The sequence below is a fragment of the Fundulus heteroclitus genome, chromosome 14, assembly GCF_011125445.2.
Source record: "Fundulus heteroclitus isolate FHET01 chromosome 14, MU-UCD_Fhet_4.1, whole genome shotgun sequence".
NCBI lineage: Eukaryota > Metazoa > Chordata > Actinopteri > Cyprinodontiformes > Fundulidae > Fundulus > Fundulus heteroclitus.
This window is the reverse complement of record NC_046374.1, coordinates 5,604,803-5,629,914: the sequence shown is the minus strand read 5'-3', so window position 1 is coordinate 5,629,914 and position 25,112 is coordinate 5,604,803. Positions and strand designations below refer to the sequence as shown.

At 41.2% G+C, this 25,112-nt stretch overlaps 1 protein-coding gene across 1 annotated transcript; it reads right to left on the bottom strand.

Moving 5' to 3' along the window:
* Positions 1 to 2,692: 2,692 nt before the first annotated feature.
* Positions 2,693 to 24,472, bottom strand: LOC118565911 (FRAS1-related extracellular matrix protein 1-like). Its single transcript, XM_036146989.1, has 25 exons — positions 24,368 to 24,472; positions 24,060 to 24,127; positions 23,703 to 23,796; positions 23,362 to 23,614; positions 21,357 to 21,560; positions 21,036 to 21,221; positions 20,755 to 20,951; positions 20,419 to 20,629; positions 19,449 to 19,593; positions 19,212 to 19,353; positions 17,092 to 17,287; positions 14,703 to 14,967; positions 13,183 to 13,600; positions 12,821 to 13,022; positions 12,102 to 12,246; positions 11,876 to 12,005; positions 11,702 to 11,774; positions 9,418 to 9,567; positions 9,122 to 9,330; positions 8,952 to 8,999; positions 8,696 to 8,875; positions 7,874 to 8,005; positions 7,041 to 7,156; positions 6,766 to 6,851; positions 2,693 to 3,224 (listed from the first exon to the last, which is right to left on the bottom strand). Exons 1-25 carry the CDS (start codon positions 24,470 to 24,472, stop codon positions 3,022 to 3,024), a joined length of 4,158 nt encoding a protein of 1,385 aa, XP_036002882.1. The 3' UTR covers positions 2,693 to 3,021.
* Between the last annotated feature and the right edge of the window lie 640 nt (positions 24,473 to 25,112).

Here is a 25,112-nt window from a genome sequence, read left to right as displayed (position 1 = left end):
ATAAAGAGTGAAAAGGAACGGTGAGAGAACAGTCCCCTGTGGAGCTCCTGTAGTGCTGACTACCTGGTTAGACTGAGCTGATGACATCACATGCAGTTCTGGCAACAGTTGATGGTGGAACATGGTTGCTAAAATAACAATAGTGAACTCTCTGGGTAAATAATATGGATAGAAACTCACTGGTATCACTTCAATATCTGGGCTGCAGAGATAAAACTTCAAAGTAACATGTTCTGGATGACACCATCTCCTGATCACAAGCACTGCCAATCCACCACCGTTGCTTTTGCAGCTCTTCTTTAAATCCCTGTTTGCTCATATGGTCAGAAAGCCTGACAGAGAAAAGCTAGATTTGTAGATATGATCCTGCAGCCATGTTTCAGAAAAACACATAATACTGCATTCCTGATATTCTGCCTCAGTCCTTGTTTAGGCTGGGAGTTCATCCAACGTGTTTCCCAAAGATCTCACATTGCTTATAATAATTGATGGAAGAGATGGTTGAAATTTCCTCCTCTCTCTTTTTGCTGCTGTTCTGCATCTTCAGTGCCTCCTTTTCAATTTATCTGTGATTTGGGGACATAATTGAAGTATTATTTTAGCTTTTGATATGTTAATCAGCTTCTCATTGTTGTACATAACCAGTTGCTATGGGTATGCATCAAAACAAATGTCCCAATAATGAAAAAACACCATCAGGATCTAACACCAGTGGAGAAAACAGTCCAAAAAAGCAATCTTAATCCACAAACAAGGAATTGAAGTTACTTAAAAAGAACTGCAGAATAAAAACAAGAGAGCTTCTCCAACATGCAGCCACCTTAAGCAGCACAGTTCTAAATAATTAAACCTAAAAACTTCTATGATGAAATATAAAAAATCTAATGTTACACAATTCAATATCAACTGAATTGAATTAAATCTAGATTTAGATTAGATTTAATTAGATTTAATTATATTCATTTTAAATCTGTTTTCTTTTTCCGATTCCAAGATCAAAATTTTATTCAATTCAATTTTGTTAACATAGCACCAATTCACAACATGTCATCTCAAGGCCCTTTCCAAAGCCAGTTGACATGACGGCATTTGTAAGATTGGTCTGCCCACACGAAATTGTACCACAGGCCTATCTAACCCCTGATAACAAAGATGTTGGTGATAATGAAGATCAGTGTTAACAGAGGTATTTTTACCTTATCTACCCACATTAAGGCAAAAAAGAGAGTAAAAAAAGCTTCATGAGTTGTAAATTGTGTCAGTGAAGTTATTTCAAGGTAACTCAACTTAAAATACCCAACTTAAAATATATACGTATTATAGTAACTTAAAATATTTACTGCAGATTGCAGTACACGTTTCCATAAAGCCATCAAGTAATGGGGCATTTCTCAAATAAGTCTGATTGGGTCCACGCCCCGGAAATCAACTCCAGTTCCCCAGACGGTTGGACAAGCAAATTACAAACTGAGAAATTGCAACACCAATAATTTTTGAAGATGAGGATGTCACAGGAGCTTCATTTTAAAATGTTTCAGTTGAGAAGCACAGCGTTAAACAACTGAGACATAGGTTGAAATGTAGAGGTCAGGAAGTTGGCGGAAAGGTAACGTTCTCTTTGGCTAGAAGTATGGATGGGCTGTGTGGTAGCTAACACGTTCCAGCATTATGTGTGCTAGGCCTAGCCAAGCCATTTGCAGTGTTCTCCCGAACAAAAATGTAAAGCTAAACGTTCCACCTTACGTTAATCAGCTCCATGGATGCACCGTGCTGGTTCTCCAGTTTGTGTATCTATGACACTTGTTGTGCCAAACGAGTTGAGGCTGGTTCACACGGCAGGATTTTAAAATAGTCGGCCGATTTTCAAAGCCTGAGAGACACCACACATAATGATAAAAAAACTATATAAAACAGGTTTGGTCATACAGTGTGTTGTATGACCAACAGTGTGACATGTGAATTTCAATGGTAAAGTCCTCTCAAAATCCGAAGCAATTGTTGTTATAGAGCGCAGTGCCTTACCGCAACATTACATCACAGGATGTGATGTCTGGCAATAATGGCCGCCCCTATACACAATGATCGAGACGACAATTTATGCTTTTATTTTCTTATTGATTAACGCTAAATTCATTAAATCACCACGAACGTATCAGTTTTAGGTATAGCTAATGATTCACTGATTTTTCCTTGTTGACTGGACTTTCGAACGCTTTACCCGATGGTAAAGTGATGTTTTTGTTTAGCTTTTCTAGACTTACGCCTGGTCACGTCATAACTTGCTTACTGAATGCCGTGTGCGTACTTGTGTAAAAAACGTGACATAAGTCTTGCTGCCCGGCTCTGGTGCTCCCTGGAATCGATAAGAGAATCGTTAAGCGAGCTGCCAAACGGTGCCATGGAATTGGAACACACGTTCCAATTCCATGGCACCTGTTCCTGTTCAGAACCGGTTTTTGATTCCCATCCCTCTAATTGATGGTAGTCAACCCTTACATAAGCACGCACTCATTTTCAGTCTTTTATTTATTTATTTTATTATTTTTCATACATCTATTCAACTTAGACAATATTGTTCAGATCCATCAGTTAACATAAGATTGAAAATATTTAAATAACAGGTTGAAATGAAACAAAATATGTAAAAAGTCAAGGAGGTGAATACTTTTGCACACACACACACACACACACACACACACACACACACACACACACACACACACACACACACACACACACACATAAGAGAGGTGAGGTGTTCTGTTGAAGAATGTGTGAAACCATGTCTCCTGCACATTTGGTTCATCAAAGTTCCATGCAGATGCTCTGACTGTTTTCACTCTAACAGAAATTAACTAAAAAACATAAGTCTTTAACACTTTCAGTGGTTAAATAGACCGAAGTGAACTAGAGTTGCTTTGATACTCTGGTACTTTCACAATAAGGCATAGAAGTAGGTCATAAAATAGATCCCAGTGGTCCTGAGCATCAGCTCTGCAGTAACACCTCTCTAAGCTGTTCTCAAAGTTTCACTGAGCACACAAAGTGGTGACCTCTGCTACTCTTGCAGTCTCTGATTTGCCACTTGGCTCTTCTCCATACCAGCACACAATTCCTGTTTCCCCTCATTCTGGAACGAGGGGGTGTCTTTTTCCAGTTTGTGTAGCTGACAGGCTCACCGTCGGCCCACTCCCATCGTCCTCGACCCTTCCTGTTGTTCAGACCTTAAATGAAAATAAATAAATATAAATATTTTATTTTAAATTCACAGTTGATCAAAGTGCTGTACAACTAATGAAACATAATGAGACAGCAGCATTTCATCCTACAAAGGAAACATCTGTTTAGCCAGGTTGAAGGTGAAAATGGGGTTTTAAACATGTTCCAAATGCATCTTATAATAAAGCAGTCCTATTCTTTCATTGGCAGGTTTTTCTACAGTTTCTGAGAAGCTACTGCAAAAGCCCAGGGGGGAGGAAAAATGGAATTGGTTGCAAATTTAGCATCAAAGGCAACTTCAAGACTGACTTTTCAAAAAAGGCTGGAAATCATTCAGAAAGGTTGGGCAACTCTGTAGCTAGCAAACCTGTCCCAACCAGCGAAGGGATTTGTGCGGAAGTTTCAGTCCTCTAACTGCTAGCGGTATCCTTGGCTCTCAGACTCTGAGGAACATTGTATTGCTGGGAGTGCTCGTTGTTTGCCTCTGATTGACATTATGTTTAGAGCCACACTGGGCTTGTAAATCTGACTTGTTTGAATAGGGTAGCAATCTGACACAAAACTGTCAGATACTGACAACCAACGGTGCTTTCCAAACCTTTTGGGGAAACCAGAGTAGATCTACTGCTAAGTGAGCAGCTTTACAATGAAACCGTAAAGGAAAAGAGGGAAATTTTAAAAGGACTGATGTACTTTGATTGTGTTTGAGAAGAAGGAACCTTCGAGGACACTGTAAGAGTGCCAGATGCAAAAGCAGAGAAAACCATGTGGAGCTTCTTTCTCTCATTCCTGAGAGCAATATTGACTTGCATTACCAACCATCCACTGATAAACTATTTCAAATTATAATTCAATTATTTGGGACATCAGGCAAAATACAGAACCTGATTGCCACTACTGCTGAAGTGATGGGAGAAGAGATCAGAAGGGCAGTAAATACAGCACAATTTGTCTATGTTACAGTTAGTCCGTGGGCCAGAATCTGTAGGGTGACTTTTCGTATGAACTGTCAGGGGGCAACTTTCTTCCACCGGGATATGTTGCTACACATAGCAGTGATCTCAAAACACCAATGTTCCCACGTTTTCACTTGCACATTAATAAGTTAAAGCCGATAAAAAATATAAACTGTAGCGCTCCGGTCCAAGAGGTCACGTGATTCGATTTTTGCTGCTCAGCGAATCAGATCACTGTATTGTCAGCTGAGCAAGTTCAACCGTTCATCATAGCTGCGCCCGTAAAGGGTTGTAAGCATCTGTTTCCAGACGAAGAAAGCCCAATAATAGCATTTTCTGGTGCCAGTTGGCAAAGATCTTTATGGCAAGGAAAAAGAATTAGCCCAGTCCATCCATCATCCATTTTCTAACACGCTTATCCCTGCTAAGTTCATGAGGGGTGCCGGTGTCTATCTCCAGCTGTCAAGGTGCGAGACGTGTTGTATAAACTGGACAGGTCACCAGTCCATCGCAGGGCAGAAATAGCCCAGACTTTTGCCCAATTTCCTGTGATATCACCAAGACCTGCTGCGCTAGGATAGTACAGACGACAGGTGTCGTTGTGCCAAACGACTTATCCACGGCAGAATTTGTCTCCCCTGCGTCTGGAGAGTGTTTGAAATCAATAAAACTTTTAACCTCTAGCTTTGTGAAGTCTAAATATTTTTAAACATCACGTTCTAATAAAATTAAATGGATTTTTAAAACTCCTAATACATTGTTCTATTTTTAAAAGCGACATATCTTGTTTTCTTAATATGGTTAATATCTCTATATGGTTCTTGGTTGAATTAAAATCTTATTAAATCTGATAATTTTGGCTGTACCTTTATTCAGTGTTCATTTTATCACACGTGAAATCCGCTTTATATGATCTATTCATGCGGGTCAAAAAAAAAGAAAAAGAAAAAAGAGAACCAGTAGACAGCTCTGATGGACTCAGGAAGGTGGATTTTTGGTTTCAGCAGACAGACAATGCGACAATCTAATAACATAAAGCTAATATTTTCGTGACACATGTGGAAATGGCCACAGAGCCGTTTTCTTTCTCATAACATGTTATATAGAGTGATCAATCGAGTTTTAATCAACATAGTAATCCCTGATGATAGCACTAACAAGTGTTACATTTTCAGTTTTATCCCACTAACTGAACGATAATGTAACGACACCATTGTTATATTTCGTTAAGAAAAGTAAAACATCTGCATTTCCACGCCTAATAGGTTGGAGATGAGGCGGAGTTGACTGGATTTATTCTTCCAGCTGAATGTGCTCCCGACGCAAGGGATACAAATTCTGGTGGGGATAAGTCGTTTGGCACAACCACACCTGTCGCCTGTGCTATCCTGGTGCAGCAGGTCTTGGTGATATCACAGTAAATTGGGCAAAAGTCTGGACTATTTCTGCCCTGCGATGGACTGGTGACCTGTCCAGGGTTGTACTCCGCCTCTCGCCCATTGACAGCTGAGATAGACACCGGCACCCCTCACAAACCCAGCAGGGACAATCGTGTTAGAAAATGAATGATGGATGGTCTGGGCTATTTATTTTTCCTCGCCATCAAGATCTCTCTCAACTGGCACCAGAAAATGCTATTATTGGGCTTTCTTCGTCTGGAAACAAATGTTTACAACCCTTTACAGGCGCAGCCATGATGAACTGGTGAATGCGCACAGCTGACAATACAGCGATCTGATTGGCTGAGCAGCAAAAATCGAATCACGTGACCTATGGGACCGGAGCGCTACAGTTTAGATTTTTTATCGGTTTTAACTTCTTAATGTGCAAGTGAAAACGTGGGAACATTGGTGTTTTGAGATCACTGCTATGTGTAGCAACTTATCCCGGTGCAAGAAAGTTGCCCCCTGACAGTTCATACGAAAAGTCATCCTACAGAATCCGGCCCACGGCCTAAGTGAATTAGATGGAGCAGATGTGAGTTACGCAGCAGATGTGAGTAGCGCAGCGCAGCGCTGATCACCCTGGTCCTGGTCCTGGGTTACATGACGGGTGGGGGAAGGAGAAATACAACAGGGCAAGCTCAACTTTCAGTATCAGCTTTGATGGAGATAGAAAATGACTCCTTGATGGAACTGAAACGCACAGATAACAGAGTAATTGAACTCTTGTTGAGGAAAGAAAGCAGGATGGATTTTGTGTAAAAAATAATCAGGATTTTTAGTGAGTAACTGCATAATTACAGATGCTTTTTATGTGTCGCCACTGAAGCTGCAGTTTAAGGAGACTTGTGCACCACGTCCTCAGGTGTGTTTCTTCAGTAAAAGCATTTGTTTTGGCTACATGATTTATCAGACTATGATGCAACGGCTCCGTATAGTGAATTTCTGCATAATGAAATGTTTTCATTGCCATAAAATAGTAATTAAAGGGTGGATTGATTCACGAGGCGCACTACTGAAGGCCTAATTGAGAATGTTTGCATGGCACTTTCTATAAATTAAAAATATTTTTTTATATTTATTTTAAGGGAGAAATAACAACAACAGTCTAGTTGTTATCTCAACCACTCTTCCTGCTGAGAACTGACCTATCCAGAAAGGCTTTCTTCCGCTGAAGTCCCATAACCAGTCCATGTCAGCTTTAGACAGAACACTCGCAAGACTTCCCTTAAACCTGACATGAAAACAAATGACAACAATATTAAACTTTTTAAATGCACATTACAGAGCTATAATAAATAAGTTCACACTGACAACCAATGCAAGCTTGTATGTTCATGGATCCCACCCCACATTATCCAATAAAGTCTGATAATCCTGCATGTCATCTGTGAGAACGTGACACCAGAACGTTTAATGCTACCTTTCTCTGCAGGCCCTGTTAGCTGCGCTCCATGTGAGCTTTTGCTCGGTACAGAGGATATAACAATGTCCTCCTTGAAAAGTCCAGCCCTGAGGACACATCTGAGCACCAACTATCTGTAGAAATGTGGAGATAAAGCATTCATTGTTAACACTTTAGCCTAACCAAGCTTGTTCCTGATTATCTATGACTGCTCGGATCCCTTGAAAGCCGTGACCAAAATACAACTTTGGACTTAGCACTTGTTTCCTCTAAAGGGGTCACAAGATAACGAAAAGACTTGCTGTTGCATGTTACCGATGACATTGAATCATCTCAAAAATAGCATTCTTTCTGAACATTATATAGTTCCATTCAGAAGTTTACACACTCTTCTGATAAGCATGAATAAAATCAGTATAAAATGTGCTTACCTAATTTGTGTTCTTAAATTAATTTAATTGATATGCTGTTACCTCTTTCCAACACTGCAAAAAAGGAACTTAAAGTAAAATTAATTCTTCAAATGAGTGTATTTGTCCTTGATTTGAACTGGCAAGCTTAAATAATGAGCCAAAGGAATAAGATTTTTGCACTAAAGATAGAAACAACTTATTTCAACCATCTTATTACAAGTACAGCATATCTGATTATCTTATTTTAGGGACCAAAATACTCATTCCATTGGCACATAATCTTATTTACCTGCTTAAATCAAGGACAAATACACTCATTTCAAAAACATTTACTTAATTGCAGTGAATTTAGAAGAAGATAGAGTCAAATCAGAAATAATATGGAATGCTGATGATCAATCCATGTACTTCTATTTAATTCCCTTATAAGGTTTATACCTGGTCAGTTGGTGCCCAGGGTTTCCAGGAGACACCATTGCAGTGAAGAAGCTGATTGGTGGACTGGTTGAAATGTAAAAGCCCCATGAGCTCTGGCACACATGCCTTGGGTACAGAGGTATTGGTTGTAGCCTATGAATTAAAAAGCAAGTATGTGAATTAGTTCAAATAGAAACCAATAGAGACCAACAAGTAGACAAGAACTCAGAGCTCAGGAAAAAAACAGTGATAGATTATGATGAAGCAAAGTTAATACTTAAAGGTACCAGCACAAAAGTCCTGGTAGGGTTTTAAACTTTTAGTCTCCTGTAAGTAAGTTGGTAAATAATGCCTCATTAAAACCTCCTGGAAACAGGAAAAATAAGAACATGTTGAATGTGGACATTGTGCTGTAACCTGACCTGTCATGATCTCATTCATAGGGCCACAAGCTAAAATCAAAAATGAACTGAAAGCCTTCACACGTCATCAATGGCAAAACAAAGTGCTCTTGCAAAATATCAAATTTGTTAAGCCACAAAACTCTTTGCAACAAGCAACTGAGCACGAAAGGATCACAACCAGTGTGGTCCATCTATAATCAGAGGAAAACCAACAAAAATAGCTACTGATAAAAATACACAATGAGTGTGTCAACACGCCGCTGCGAGAATAAACCTCATGCTGGTTCACCTTAACAAACCCTTACTACAAACATCAGCAGTGAGAGCCAAGCTAATGCTACGAAAGGGAAGCAAGGGCTCACTATAGGGCTCAAATTGCCTCTCGCCCATTGACTTACAACTAAGCACATCTTCTGAACCGCACCATTTTTTTACTCACATGTCCCAGAGGGCTTCCCTTCTTAAGTGGATCCTCTCTTGGTGAGTTGGATTGTGCTTCAGTAATAAGTCCGGGTAGCTGGTGCTGGGGCCCCCTGCTAACCACCCGGATGTTTGCCTTTCTGCTCCTCCTAGATGGGGACGTGTCATCCTCAACTCTCATTGACATGATTCCGTGATACTAAAATGGAATAAACAATTAAATGAGATCTTCCCTCAGTGATGTAAAACTGGAATCAGCTGCTGCAGCTGCTTACTGTGTAAATTATGTCTGTCCCATTGTGGAACACTGATGAAGGGGCAATCTGAAAAATAAAAGACAAAACCTGTTTATAGCAGAGGCTGGCTGAGAAAGGTTACTGCTGAAAGAGACGATGAAAAGGGTGGAGGATGAGATGCAATCAAAAAGTGATGCTGAAACGCTTACAGGTTTGGGATCGCTCACAACTCTGAGTTTTTTCTTTGGGAGATGTTCTCCTGGGGCAGAGATGCTGTCTCCTCTGGCCCATATGACAGATTCTGTACCAAGGGGAAGTTTTTCCAGATGGATGGATCCATGCTGGGGATACGTGTCTGAACGAATCTCTTTTCCTCCTAGAAGAGGAGCTTGTTGATCCTGCTTTGGCCTGCACTGTCCTGAGTTCATAAAGATTCAACATATTACTCAGATATTTTTCTTAAGTACAAATGTTGGTTGTTAGAATGCACAACAACATCTTTTACCTTTTCCCGAGTCTCTGATAGTAAGCTGAGCCTTGCTGATGCTTCCAATTACTGAGGCCTCTGGAGAAACTAGCAGCACCTCAAACAGTTCATCAGCTTCCTCAATATTGTCTTCAACTATCTCGGCTTGCCAGCTTCGCTTTGCTACTCCTATGGAGATAGAAAAGATCCAACTGTTTGAAAAGTCATGCCACCAGTGAATTTCTTGATGTTCTGGATTTTTCTACATTCCTCCCTGGAGACACAAGGTTATGGTTTTGTAAAAGTGTTGTACTCCAATAGGTCCTGAAATAGCAAACAAAGCCCCTGAATATAAACGCCTGTCAGGTTGCACCTTAAACATTTTACATTTAGTCATGTTAAACCTCAGCGTTGTTTCATGTGACAGGCCAACACAATGTACAGAATATTTGTGAAAAGGAGGTCAATTGGTACATAGCTGTCAGTAGTTTTTATAAATGAAAATCCATTCCTCTTTACTCCAATACCTCTAAATGAAATCCAATGTAACAAACTGCCTAGAGTCCAGCTCTTTGTAATGTAATCTGAAGATACATAGAGCTTTTCCATTTCTGGCCTCAGATGGGGATGGACCACCTGCAGAACTACCAATTCATGGACATCATGGCTTTCATGGAAAAGTTTCAAGAACAAAACTATTGTTTAAAGACACTATAAGAAGACATCTTTGTAGTTTTCTGCAAGCCATGTAGTAGACACAGCAAACATGTGGAAGAAGATGTCCGGCTTCGATAGACCAAAACTGAACTTTTTGTCCAAAACAAAAACCCACAAGTATGAAGAAAAACGAATATTAGGAATCCTCAGCAGTCTTTGCCCAGAGAGAAACATGATGGTGGCAGCATCATGCTGTGGGGAAGATTTTCTTCAGCAGGGACAGGGAAGTTGGTCAGAGTTGATGTGAAGATGGATGGAGCTAAATCCAGGACAGTTCTGGAAGAAAACCAGTTAGAGGCTGCAGAAGACCTGAGACTGGGGGGAGGTTCACCTTCCAGCAGGACAACTGTCCTGAACAGACAGCCAGAGATATGATGGATGGGATATAGAAATAATATTCATGTTGGAATGGTATAGAAAAAGTGTAGACCTAAATCCAACTAATAATCTGTAGGAAGACTTGAAACTGATGTTCCCACCAAATCTGAGTTTGAACTCTTCAACAAAGAAAAATGAGCAAAGGCTTTAGTCTGTAAATGTTAAATGTGGCAAAGACAAGCTCTGAGACTACAAAAGGTGCTTGTAGAGCTTCACAATTTTCTTTGGAAAAACTACACTGCGAATGATGAACAGTGCTGTAAAACAGCTTTTGCTATGAATAGATTTATTTGTCCCACTGAAATGTTTCTGTTCATCAAATTAATGTTAACAGCAACCAAAGATGAGCTGAGTACATTCAATAGGAAGTTTTCAAATTATTATTTATTTACCAAGGGAAATAATTACATAAAAAATATGTTTTACTTGAAGGTCGTTGCTCTCTGTCAGTCTTGCTGTACTGTCATGCAGTACATCCATAGGAAGGGTTTGCAAGCATTGTGCTGGACCTAGTTTCCTGAGGCCTAACTCTCTCCATCAATCAATAACAGCAAAAGATGTGCAAAACTGCAACATTGCCTGCTTTAGAAGACCTGTCGCCCCTTGCTGAAAAGTTTGTGGTCCATCATATGGTACAATCACACAGCTGTTATTGCCTGTTTTCACACTCTTATTTTCAGGAATATCCAATTGCGAAATTATGTACACGAAGCCTTAAGATCACTGCCCATAAATTGCTTCATTACCTCAAATTCATTGAAGGAGGGGTTAATTCATGTAACATGATAGCAGTTCATATCGTTCACAAAGGGATTGATATCAGACTTCTTGGACACTGATACAAACTTGCATGTTTTAATGAAAAAAAAAAACAGAAAACAATGTTTTATCAATGACGTGCCCAGGTCAGGTGCCAGCAAAACAAGTCTACCATCGGTCGCCCACCACCGTGCCTAACAGCTGGTATGAGCCGTTTTGCAGAGATGTTTACTTGAGAAATTTGCCATATAGATTATATTAAACAACATTTTGTCACGTTACTGCTGCTTGCTTTTAGAATTCATCAAATTAGAGTTTAAATTTGTTGTAGGGTTTGAAGGTTAATGCTATCTTTTTATTATTGTATTTACTATTTCTTTACATGTTTAGCTGACACAATAACGGCATAAGGATTGATAAACACTTGTTTTGTATTTTAAAAGCATAATGCAAGCTCCTGGGAAAATACCTGGGTCAAACTGAATAAGGGAGGAAGGGCTTGAAAGGAAATCCCTTCCAGCAGTTGCGGTCCCCTCAATCACCTGGAAAGAAAAGAAAAGAAAACTTTACTACTACAGGCGTGCCAACATTTAGGAGCTGAATGTTTGTATGAACATGAATTTTATTAGCAAATGACTAAGACCTTGACAGTAACATATGATGACTCTGCTAAGTTCCCCTTTCTAATGATGTCCAGGGAGATTTGTTCCTGCTCCTCACATGAAGAGGACTCAGGCTGAGAAAACTCCACCCTGCTCCATCGAAATTCAAGTCTGGAAAGACAAGGAACACGCATGAAGAAAACACAGCAGCTATTTCAGTATAGCAGCTAAAATGATAGATTGAAAGTGATATTGAAAATTTCTTACGTGTGAGAGGGACCCGTGTTCCCTAAAGGATCAGACACTTTGAACTCCAGGCTGTCTGAGAGAAACTCCCCATCCAGATTGATAATATAGGCGATGGTTCTTTTGTTAAGCTCAATCTGAAAGAAGCGCTGTGACACAAACCTGCCTGCAAAGAGGAAGTTGTTATGTGAATAAAGCTGCAGGGCTGCTGAGCCATTTTTCCCTTTGTACCCACATTTTGTAAACCCACTTTGTTTACCCTCACACTTAAACCACTGTGGATTAATTTATTTCTTTAAATTTAAATTTAATCATGTATATCTTAGATAAATAGGTATAACATATTCAATAATTATAAATTTCTCTCTGAAGGTCTTATATAACACTCCATTTCCATTGATTGTGGCTTTGATCCCAGTCTGGACCAGATGACACCTGATCAAACCAAGATAGCTGTGTGTGACATCCTGTTAGTACATATCATTTATCCGAGTCACATGACTACACGTCCTTATGGCACAATTTGAAAAAAATTGTAGAAAGTTACTTTAATTTGCCAGTTGGCAAAGCACGCACAAATTAATATATAGATGATTTGAAATGTCCCAACTACCTAATACTCTAGTCTGGTCCAAAATAGTCTGGTCTAAAACAATCAAAATAGAGAAAGCTCAAAATAGCAGAGAGGTGAACTGACCAGCATTTATGCAGTGTAGGAGAAAACAGTAAATTATTCTGACCTGTGGTAATGTTTTCAAGGTAGCCAAAATAAGGTGGGCGGACGATGCAGAATATTAGCTCCTCTTCTCTGCTGTCACTATCCTGAGCCTTCAGCTCTCGAGAAGTCAGGAAAATCCCATATCTGCCATCAGATAGGAGCTCAGCTTTCCAAAGTGGGACTATCTTAATTACTTCAGGTGAAGACTTATCCAAAGGCTTGATCTGAAAACGGAACCAAAAGATGTTTGAACCAAGATCACCTATACAGACTGTAGTGGGTTTATTTGAGTCCTCCATTGTGAAGCTTTTGGAGCTTCATGTTGCTACCTGAAGGCAGAGAAATAACACTAAAAGCACTGTGACTTGGTCTAGTATCCCCCACCTGAATGGTGAAAAACACAGGCTCTGTTTGCCGTTTCCCATCTTGCAGAAAGCCTCGATTGGAGGTGTCAGAGGCCAGGAAAGCAAATCGGTCGATCTGCGATGGTCCACCATCATGTCTATATGATACCTGCAGCTCCTTTATGTGTTCCTGCGTGAAGTTTGAGTCAGCAGTCAGTGCGACACCCGCTAAAAGCAGCTTGCCATATTGCGGAGGCTGTCGCAGAAAAAAGGTCAGGGCCCTGGGTGGAGTGTCAGGGTCAGATAAGGAGAGGCAGTCCGGACCAAGGATCATGGCAGAACCTTGTGGGACCTGGAGGCCTTTGTTGGAGGTCAGAGATGGCAGAACACGATCCATTATCTCCACTCGCAGCTCAAAGCTTCCATTTCGGCTGGTCTTTCCATTGCTTACAACAAACCTGTTAAAGCATACAACAGACCGGGTGTTAGATCACACCCAGTGACCTTGTCATACACCGAATTTTCACATTTTCTTTGTCTGAAACCTAGATGTAATTTAGGTTATTATGGAGTGATCCACAGTTAGTCCATAGCAAAAATTGATTGTTGATTTTTGGATGGGAGTCTCATCGGGAGGTTGTGAGTAGTCAGCATCCTTTAAAAAGCTGTAAGTACATTAAAAGACAAGAAAAGTTGTAGTACATATAGGTTTTGCTCAAGTCTGGTTACTATACGTCATATAGTAACTGTATTCCCATGATAAATTAAATCATCATTTAAACACTTATTTACCCAAGTTATCTGTATTCTATATAATAATAAATATCACACACTGAATTTGACCAAAAAACAAATTAACAAACAGAGGAAATCTGTAATGGGGCAAATACGTTTTATTTCTTTTTTTATATTAGTCCAAATTAAGAGCTTTTCAGATTGAGCGCTTGACACACAGTCTCTAGAGCTGTTTGTGTTTTGGGTTCTCTTTTATTGTTTGTCCATATTAGTTAATCGCTTTGTGTTGACTTTTGTCCATTTTGATATTAGACTCTTATGTTAGAATTTGCCTTAATGTCTTAGTTACTAAGATCCTTCTTGTTTCCTGTTCATTCCTATCTGTGTTTGTTTCTCTGTTTTCTAGCCACCTTCCCTCAGTTTCTTGTTCAGATGTTCTACCAGCTGTTCGGCGTTCCTCTGGTTTGTCTCAGCTGGTTTCCCTGCCCCTAATAACACCTCCACAGTATTCAAGCTTGCTGGTTTCTTGTATTCTCCCATTGCTCTCATCCTTGCTATATGTCCGGATTTCCTTATACCACATCTGTAAGTACTCCTCACCCCCATGCTTCTTTGAATGTCCTTTCAGCCACAACGTATGACACACAGTGATGCTAAGCTGAAAGCCACAGCCACTGGTGAAACCCACTGCACCAGTAAATGTCTCACACTGACACCAGTGGAATGGAGCTTTATAAGACAGACTACACTTTGCTGAGAAATGCACCCTTTTCATATTTAGAGATCTCGTGGTAAATTAAAAAGCATATAAGAAGTCTGACTCACTGAAAACTCTCTACTGCTTTGCTGGCTCGGTTGTCATGAACGTAAGCGACAAGGTTTGCTGCTATGTCCATTTGGCTGAAGGTGGAGATGATCAGTCCTGGATGTTTGATGTACTCCACGTGTCCATGAGCAGGTGGTTTGGTGATAACGTACAGAAGCTCCTCTGGCTTATCAGTGCCATCTGTGGCCAGCAGCACATCAGTTGTGAGAACAACACGATCACCTCGGCTGACATTTACTGGCTTCACGAAGATAGCAATGTTTCCTGAAATCCCAGACAAAACAAATTATTGGTTATAATCAGAAGCATGTCTGTATAAAGAAATTAAACATAATTATCCCGTGCTGTCAGGCTTTTTATCCTGCTAATCCTGCCTACCTTGGATATTGAGGCATTCTACGAAACTTGTGATATCCTGGAGTATCTGACACCTATATCTTTGAAGCTGTGTCTTAAGAATTAAAGCCAGAACTGACCAAAAAAGTGTTTCAAAATATAGAGGCTTAATTAATTTCAATTTTATTCACACAGTGCCACTTCACAACACATGTCATCTCAAGGCACTTTGCAAGGTCAAAATCAAATCCAGTTTTGGCCTTTCACGCAAATACATATCACTCCACCATGGTGTCTATAACTCAGAATGATGGAGGAAGGGAACTGTGCCGTCATGTCTGGTGAGATAGCCCCATAACCAGTAACCAAGTGAAGTCAGAAAGTGGGGGACCCCACCCAGAGTCCAGTCCAGCCTCTGGAACTTACAGCCAGTGCAACATATATCTGATGACTATAGGTCCCCAGCCAGGATCTTACCATGCTTGGACAAAGCCCAAACCACTGCAGAGGCAAAGTAGAACCTGCACACCAGTCCCGCATCATCGATCCTTGTGTTTGCATTTATGAATCAAGTTGTGTATGTCTAAAGTGCATTAAAATTAAGAGTGCAATTTGGGTGTTGGAGCCCTTCATTCCACCCCACTGGTGAGTCTCCACAAGCCCCAAAGCCCTATGTGTCTGCATTGTCTTAAACATTAAGGTACAGGAGGGGGCCAAGCCAAGCAGAGGAGGCCCACCATCCCATGCCCCAAGATTACTGCTATTTAGTGTTGCTTTTGTTATGCACGATAGTATGGGCACCATGGTGTTGGCACATGGTGCAAGCCGACCTTACCCCCACCCACAGCACAGACACCGCAGAGATCGGGGAGGTTGTGGCCGAGTGGTTAGAACAGTGCGCTTGCACTCAGAAAAGGATGCAAGTGTGCGGTTCGATCCCCGGTGCCGGCACTCTGGGTCCCTGAGCAAGACCCTTGACCCCAGATTGCTCCCCTGGCACCCCACAGTGGTAGTCCACTGCTCCCCAAGGGGATGGGTTAAAACAGTGGTCTACAATCCTCGAGGGCCGGTGTCCCTGCAGGTTTTACATGTGTCCCTGATCCAACACACCTGACTTACTTCCCCAGTGTGCTGTCAAGTTCTCGAGAGTCCTCCTAATGACCTCATTATTTGACTCAGGTGTGTTGAAGCAGATTAACAAATAAAAGTTGCAGGACACCGGCCCTCGAGGACCAGGATTGGGGACCACTGGGTTAAAAGCAGAGAACACATTTCGTTGCTTGTACTTGTGACAGTGCAATGACAATAGAGTTGAATTCTATTCTACTCTATCCCTGGCGCTGGCAGAAAGAAGCCACCGCTGGGCAACGCCCCCCCCCCCCCAAAAAAACTCAGGCAAGTGGCACATAGTAACCACCCCAAGACCCAGGGATCCCCCTACTAACCTGCCTTTTTAATTAGTTTTATACTGCTCAATGTTTTCAAATGTTTTGAAGATTTTTGTTAGCTAAAATATTTTTCTCAGACATGTGCCAGGAAGGAGTTTTTACTGCTTCACAGAATCCTTCCAATCGGTTCATCACATTGAGCAATTCACAATATTCACTGTTACTCAGGTCTGGCTCTCATCTACCTAGTAGAACTTAGTTCTTATGCGCTACTCACCAGAAATAATCCCCCCGTAGACTGCAAAAGTGCTAAACCCCTGAGTTCCTTTAAGTCAAGGTAAAAAACCTATTTGTTTAGAGTTGCTTTTGAATGTTAGTGTTAAGGTTAGCACTTTGAATTGTCTTGATACTGAAATGTGCTATACAAATAAACTTGCCTTGTCTTGCCTGGCCTGTCCTGTAGAATAAAGGGACTGACTCTTTACATACCATCAAATATATCCCAAGCATCCTCATAATGCTGTTTCCTCATACGAGAACATGGCTTTGTAAACACTATCTATAAGTGGACTGCTTATGTATACTAGGAGCAAGAGGAACAGCAATTAAAAAACGTTCATCTCCAACCATTTTTAAGAAAGCATTTAAGACTAAACTCCAGTACCTTTCTCCAGATTTTTGACAGAAATCTGGAAGTGCTGTGGTGGCGATTGATTCTTTCCATCAATCAGGTGGAAAACAAAGAAGTCCTGTGTTTTAGTAGCATGATAGCCGGTGTGTTTGTAACGCAGAAGGTTCATGTCCACCATGTCCTGTGTACATGTCCTCCCAGCTGTAAGTGTCACCCAATTCTGGCCTTCCTAAAACAGATACACATAATTAGAAGCATGGCGCCTTCGAGATGTTTCTTACCAGCAGGGCGTTCAGAATAAGACAGAACTTATCATTAACAACCCAAATGATCTTTTCATACTAGTACTAAGGGTATAAACAAGATTAGGAAGTTACAAGGTAATACTTGAGGCTTATACAAACACTAAAACATATAACCAGTCTGTAATTAAATGTATACCTCAAACAGGATCCAATTTTAACAGGTTTATTTTACAGGTTAGATACATAGAAGGTCAATGAGTCTGTATTTTTCAACTCAGTAAGCAAAGGAAGAACCAAAAGAGAGAAGACACTCCTGCAGGCTAACATATGGTCCTGGGCATTGCAACGATTACTGTATTGCCTGGATCTCAGGGTAGAATCAGCAGCACCACAACTAGGCAATTTAATCATTTTTGGGCTGTAATGCAATGTTGCATTCAGATTATACATCTTGATGATGCTGGGGTACCAATATGTGCATCCTGTGAAAATATTGGTACTCCAGCAAATGAAAAGATTACTATGAAGACCTCCTAGAAGCCAATGGTAACTCTGACAAAGCTGTGGAGATCTATAGCTCAGGTGGGAGAGTATGTTGATGGAGTAAAGTTGATGGAGTGGCACTTCACTAATCTGGCCTTTATGGAAGAGTGGCTTAAATAATCTCTTGTTAGAAGAAAGTTAAAAGTTCTATTTATGATTTATTACAAGCCATGTAGGAGATACAGCAAATATGTGGAATAAGGGGCTATGCTAAGATGAAATCAAAAGTATTTTTCTGGCCTACTGTCAGGTGCACAGATCTGTGTGGTCGTTTTGTGGTGCATTCTCGCCTTTCTCCAGCAGGGTGCGACAGGCAGATGGCAGCCGTAGGTGTTTTCCATCATCTCCAATCAGGTAGAGCATTTAATGGAGCAGGAGTCACATGGAAGGCATCAGAGCATTAGCTCACCTGGAGCGGTAACCTGACTGAACCCTTGTTCCTGTTGCCTCCTTATGTTGCTACTTGAAACGCCTCCATGTTTCTCTTTATCAGAGCTTATCAGTTTGGTTCTGGACTTCCACTTGCTTTCTTCTCTGTCTTCCTGGAGGAATCCAAGCAGCTTTCCCTGACTGTGACCTCAAGAGCCTTCCTGGTACTCCTGCTACCTCCTCCTCCTCTGGTGCTGCTAAAGATGCTCCCTGAGCTCGGCTGACCACCATCTACATGTGTACCATCCAATCTGCTCCATGACCAGCAACCTGCCACAAGCCACTGTGTGGAGTTGCATATTCTCCCCGTGTCTGCGTAGGTTTCCTCTGGACGCTCCGTACATCTGAATCAAATGGCTGAATTACTTCTTCGGTATGCAGTCAAGTCTGTGATAGACTGGCGACCTGTCCAGGGTGTACCCTGCCCCTCGCCCATTGACAGCTGGAGATAGGTCCCAGCACCCCTCATGGCCCCAGCAGGGATAAGCGTGTTGGAAAATGGATGGATGGATGCATGCAGTCAAGTTCTCCAGAGTCCTGCTAATGACCTGATTATTTAACTCAGGTGTGGACACATTTAAAAGCTGCAGGACACTGGACCCCTAGGACCAGAATTGAAGATCCCTGCTTTTGTCCATTCACAGAACAACTAGATTTATAATGAGATAAAATTATTCACAGTTGAACTATATTATAAATGATGTAACTTCTTATACTGACTTTGTTTGGGAATCAAAATAAATGGAGCTGAATACAAATCTATGCCACACAAACTAATTTTGGGTAATTTTTCTGATTTGGTTGAAATTGAGTTATTTTTCTAAAACAGCAGATACTAATACCACCATTAGCACCTTTATGTACAAACATCTGTACTACACTCTACCAAACACTGGCTTACAGTACATCTTTGAAACGTTCTGTCAAAGAACCAACCTTAAGCTGAAGTATTCCCTGGGTTGGAACACTCTCAAAAACATACACGATCTCTGTGGAGGGTGTGTCTTTGTCCTCTGCAAACAATGTAACGCTGGATATAACCCGAGCTTCTCCTGGTTCCACCTCCAGCCCGTTGTTCCTGGGGGCCACACAAGGCCACTAGGGTCACTTTTCTTCTCAAAAATCACATAGAAATTTACTTTAGACCAAAACTCTTAAAAATGTTTATCAAACCTGATGACATGAGGCTCTTCATCATTCACTGGCACTACTTCAACCGTCACCTGTCTCTGGATTTCATGTCTGCCGTCAGTCAACTGGATAATAAAACTGTCAATCATGTTTTCACTGTCATCATGCAGATATGCAAGATCCAAACCTGTCATAAGATGGAAAAGGAGATGGACATTGGAATTATGGACAAAACAAGATACAAAAAAAAATTGATCAGATCATCAGGCTTAGCTAATGTCCAAAAACGACTAGGCTCAATCCAGTATCAGTATCTACAATCTCCTAATAACTCCCATTAAGACCATCCCGATACTTAGTTGGAACTCTATAAACCTTTACACTACTGTTATGTTTGCTTTGTGCTTTTATTTTCATGGAAGTGTATGGTTATTTGTAATGACAAAATTCTGTGATCTGCTGTCTGTAGCAACAACTTTCCCATTGAATTAGATACATTCTGTTAAATGGGCTAAATAGAACGTGTCAGGCCCATTTGGTCGGAATCTCTGTAGCAAAGTGACGTTTCTGGTATTAGTTGAAAAGAAAGCTGAATAAATTTGTAAAGAATGTAGTATTTCCTCATTACTGACATTTAGCTAAGAAAATGAAGGCTGACATTTGTTGTGTTAAGCCATTTGAACCTCAATCTATTATGGGAATGTTTTAGTAGTGCCAGCTGTGCTAAACATGGTAAGTGGTCTAATAAAATGCCCATTTAAAATCACCTCTGCTCTTAACATAAGTAATGATTGCCCGCTCACTGCAGGATTATACCAGATCATATCATGTTAGATACATTTATAAAAACTGAATCAGAAATTGGCCATTAAACTCAATTCAGAGTTTAGTGCCAATTCATAATTTGTCCTCTGCTGTTGACTGAAGACTAAAGTTCATCTTGTTAGAAACAGTACCAGTGTTTATTGTTTTTGGAGGTGGGGGGGTTCTCCCTGAGGTAGGTAAAATGTACCCTTTGTGAAATCTGTCAGAGTAAAGTCAACCACAGGAGACCATAGGTTGGGTTCCTGTCTCTTGGTGATTGGGTTTCCATTCCTGTGACGGATGATGCTGCCATGCTGAGGAGGTCTGACCACAGAGAAAAGCAGAGCATTCTTGGGGACATCTAGGTCCATCGCATGGAACACAGATGAGTCAAGGTGCTTCATTTCTCCCTCTTTCACCTCAGGACACAAGGAATCACCCTGTCAATTTTTCCTGCCAATATTCTGTGAACAAAGTCCAAGGAACGGTGTCTTCCTGAGAAGAACACATTTTTGATTGAGACAGAGAACTCAGTAAAACTTACTGTGATGTTGCGTGCCATAAACTCTGGGATTTCATCATTTGTTGGGCTAATTATGATGTAGAAAGGGATGTTAGCAGAGTTGTGTTTGCCGTCTGAGACACAAAGCATGAACTGGTCCGCTGTGGGCTCCATCCTCTGGTGTCTGGACTGCACATAATTTATATGACCCTCAATGATATCCTTGTATAGAAAAGAAGCTGGGGGAAAAGACATAACACCGAACACATGAAACTACCAATTTCACCTGTGTTGCCATAAACACAGCACTTACTAATGCTCACCTATGCTTATGCCAGTGTTGCTTTTCTCAAAGCCAGGGCTGGGGAGGACATTTTCTATGTAACCAAACTGAGGAGGTGAAATCAGACTGACCACAAGCTTGTCTACAACTGTGTCTACATCAGAGGCCTTCAAATGAGCAGCTGTTATTAGGGCAGTTCCACCTTCATCCACTGTGAAGATGTCACCTGGGGACACAGAAGAAAATTGTCATATCTTCTGCAATTCATAAACACGACTTAGTTGCAACGCAACCTATACACAAGCCCTCCCAAAAAAACAAATCCTCAATCCCATGCATAAACACCTGGTCATCAGCCCACCTGTTGCCAGTGAAGGTGGCTGACTGTCAACAGGAAACACAGTGATATGGAGGTCGTAGACAGGCAGGCTCTCCCGCTGGCGAGTCGCGCCTCCGTTCCCGGCGGGAGTTCCCCCACCGCAGCACAGAGCTGATGTTTCAGATTCTCCATCAGAAATAACAAACGTGATAGTGTCATGGCGAGGAGTTAGTCCAATCTCCAGCCCTAAAACAACCCGAGACACCACAGTAAGACCAAACCCATGATGTTCTGTACAGCATCGTGCAAAGTATATACAGAATGCTCCTTGAACATTTACACAGTTTGAAATGACAACCTCAAAGCTCAAAGCATTTCAGTAGGATTATGAAGTAGGGTGTAATATTTTGTATCATAAAGAAAATTCTAGTTTTCATAGATGGCTTGCCCTCTCCAGATTGGTTAGTTTGTGCCTCCAGTGGAGGAGTTTAAATATCTTGGGGACTTGTTCTTGAGTGAGGGGGAAATGGAGTCAGAGGTTGACAGACAGATCAATGCAGCTTATGCATTACTTCAAAGGTTGCACTCATCCATCTGTCAGTCGAGCTCTGCAGGGTGGCCGAGCTCTCCCTTAGAGATGGGGTGAGGTGCTCGACTATCAGAAAGGGGCTTGTAGTAGAGCCGCTGCTCCTCCACACTGAGAGGAGTCAGCTGAATTTCCAAATGCCCCCTGGATGCATTTGGAAATTCTCTTTTCTTTTACAAATAAAAATCCAAATTGAATCACTGGTTCCCTGATATTCCAGACACCTGTATTAAATGTTTGGAGAGAAAGAACACACTATGCCATTTTGCATGGAAATATCTAAAGATAAAAGTAATATTGGAAAACGGATGTTGACTTCAGAGGTTGTAGGATTGAAGGTCCCCTATGATCCAAAGCTGTGTATATTAGGCATCCATCCTTACTTACTTACATACTTTGTTGTTCAAAACAACAGGCCAGGAGAATGATTGGTCAGCTTTGTTTAATACCAGTATAAATTCAGCTGTTCTGGTTCTGGCCTCAGACGTTTGTTAAAGAACAATGAACTTCAGAACAAACAGCTTTATGAACACCAAGGAACCTAGATGACAGGCCAGGGAGGAGGTTGTGGAGAAGTTTAAAGCAGGACTAGGTTCTAACCCAATCTCCAGAGCTTTGAACATCTCCCAGAGCTCTGATCAGTCCATCATCTGAACTTGAAGAGAGGATGGATCAGCTGCAGATCTACCAGAACATGAACCTCTACCTAAATTGTCAGCCTGGCTTAGGGGAGGAATCTGGCTTCAGGAAAGTAAAAACTCTGCCTGTTTTTCCTCCATCCTGTTCACTTAACCTGATGATTTTAGTCCCTGTCCACGCTGTGAAGCTGGAAATGCAAATGGTCGGAATCAATCTCTGGACCGGCTTTTTTCTTTCTGAACATGGATTCCCCACCTCTGCAGGCTGGGCAAGGATCATTAATCAGAGAAACAGCAAACATGTGAAAGGAGCTTGGATCAGATGTGACCTCAACTTAATGTTCTGGTCCAAATGTCAATCACTAATTGTGGCAAAAAAGACTTCCACTGTGCATAACCCTAAATGACCTCATGGAGGTGGCAACATCATGCTTTCTTCAGCAGAGAGGGAAACTTGGTAAGAGGTTATTGAAAGATGCAGCAGAGCATTAAACATATAACTATTTTGTGTCGATCTATCACATTAATCAAATAAGAAAATACACTTAAGTAAGTGAATGTAATGAGATAAAATGTTGGGTATGAATGAAAAAAAAGATACTTCAAAGTAAAACATGAGACTTTTGATATTTTAAATCTATATAATTTAAAATAATCTACACATTTATATGTGGGTATAATAGGTATGTTTTGGGTCAGTTGCATACGCATTTGACCTGCTTAATATTTGTATTCATTTGAGATATTTAGAGATTTAATACTAAGTGAAGCATCCGTCCATAGATGTGATATAAATCCTGTGAGCTTGGTACTGTAAGGCAACCTGTGTGTCTGTAGGCGATGATGCCTGCAGTGACGTCTGCTTGGATGAAGCGATCCACAATGACACCGTTTTGCAGAACCACCCCATGGTAAGGCTGCCGGGCTATTAGGAACGCAAGGCTGCTGTTGTCGCTGTCAGCATCAGTGGCGCAGATGTACTCTGCAGTGATGATTATTTCTTCTCCTTCTGGACACTTAAGAACTGGTTTCAAACCAGAGACCATCACTGGGAGCTCATCATTGATGGGTGTTACCTGAAAACAGCAATGTTTAGTGGCAAGATTTCAAATAACCATTTAATAACAATTTTGACAGCTAGGTCTCCTCCGATTTTGCAGTTACCTTCACAGGTAGTGTAAAACTAACAGGATTAGCACCATCTGTTGCAGTAAATTCAATAGTGTCTTTGGTAGTTTCTGAGCCATCATGATGGTACCTGCAAGAGCAGATGACCAAAGCAATGGTTTAAACATTTTAACTTGGATCCTTTTGAAAAAGCTATCATGTTTCTTAACATTTAAATGTAACAGAACTACCATCACTTCTTTAAATGAGCAATAAGCAAAAAGTCACTATTTTTGATAGAAATAACTATAGGTATCTTTTTAGATGTATTATGGTATGAAGTCACACACCATCTCTCTGTGTTGTTCTCCAGTCTCTTGTTCACGTAGCCAGGATAGCTTTGGGTCCATGTACGTCCATGTGAACTGCTGCCACTCAGACTTGGCCCCTCCCTGCCCATTAAATGCTACTGCCACGTTCACCTGATGAACCAAAGCACACTTGTTGTGCTTTGGACTTTTCTGGACTTTTCCTGTCAGCCTGTCACCTCTCAGCCACTATCCAATCAGCTCAGCCCCCAATCAATTAGCCCAGATCAACTCCACATGCTGCAAGTAATTACTGTCAACTCAGCTCACCTGTGCATCTGTCTACTTATACCTGCGTCAGCCAACTCATCCCTGCCAGAATGTCTCTTCTCTTCTGGTCGGATCTGATCTCACCTCGATGTGCCCTTCCTCTTCCAGATCCTGTGTGCTCTTCCGATAAACGTTGCCTGTGTCTGCCTGCTGCAGTTCTGCCTGTTTCCCCATGAATTCCAGCCGCATGCTCTGCCTGGTGGTTCCCCGGTCCACATCTACTGTTCTGCTCTGCCACTACCTGCATCCTCTGGTCTCCTGCCTGCCTGCACATTCAGCCAAAATTCATCTTCCTAGTCTGGTTCTACTTGCCTGCCTCAGCTGCCATTACTCATCATCTTCACTATAAACCTTTTTAACGTAACTCTGTGTCTGGCTGAATATCGGGTTTACCAGCTTCATTCAAAACATCTGAAGACAATCAGGGCCCATTATTACCACAAAGAACAACGGTCTTTGGCAAAGAAGTTGTCACATAAGGAAAGAGACAAAACAAGGATTAACACTGGCGTCACGTCTTCAAGGTGGAGAGCATTTTGACAACAGAAGCAGCTCCAGTTTGACTTAGAGCTAGCTTTTCTGCTCCTGGAAGGTGAGTAACAGCATGAAGTCAAATGCTTGTTTTTGTTGGCGTTAGTCTTGTTAGACTTGTGTTGCTATGATGATTCGAATCAATGTAATGCTACAATTGTAGCATGTGGGTTAGTTGTTGTAGTTTGACTAACAATAGGCCATTTGTGTCATGATTTTGGGGGAAGATGAATCCGGAATTCAACCAACACACTAGAAATGCTCTTTACGGTGATTTATTAGAGGGAATGAAAACGGG

Excerpts from the sequence above, each read along its gene's own strand:
- LOC118565911 (XM_036146989.1), bottom strand. The coding sequence starts at position 24,472 with ATGCGGCTGGAATTCATGGGGAAACAGGCAGAACTGCAGCAGGCAGAC. Across the intron at positions 12,006-12,101 it reads AACACGGGTCCCTCTCACAC|ACTTGAATTTCGATGGAGCA; the intron begins GTAAGAAATTTT and ends TTGTCTTTCCAG. Across the intron at positions 9,331-9,417 it reads TATCAGAGACTCGGGAAAAG|GACAGTGCAGGCCAAAGCAG; the intron begins GTAAAAGATGTT and ends TTATGAACTCAG.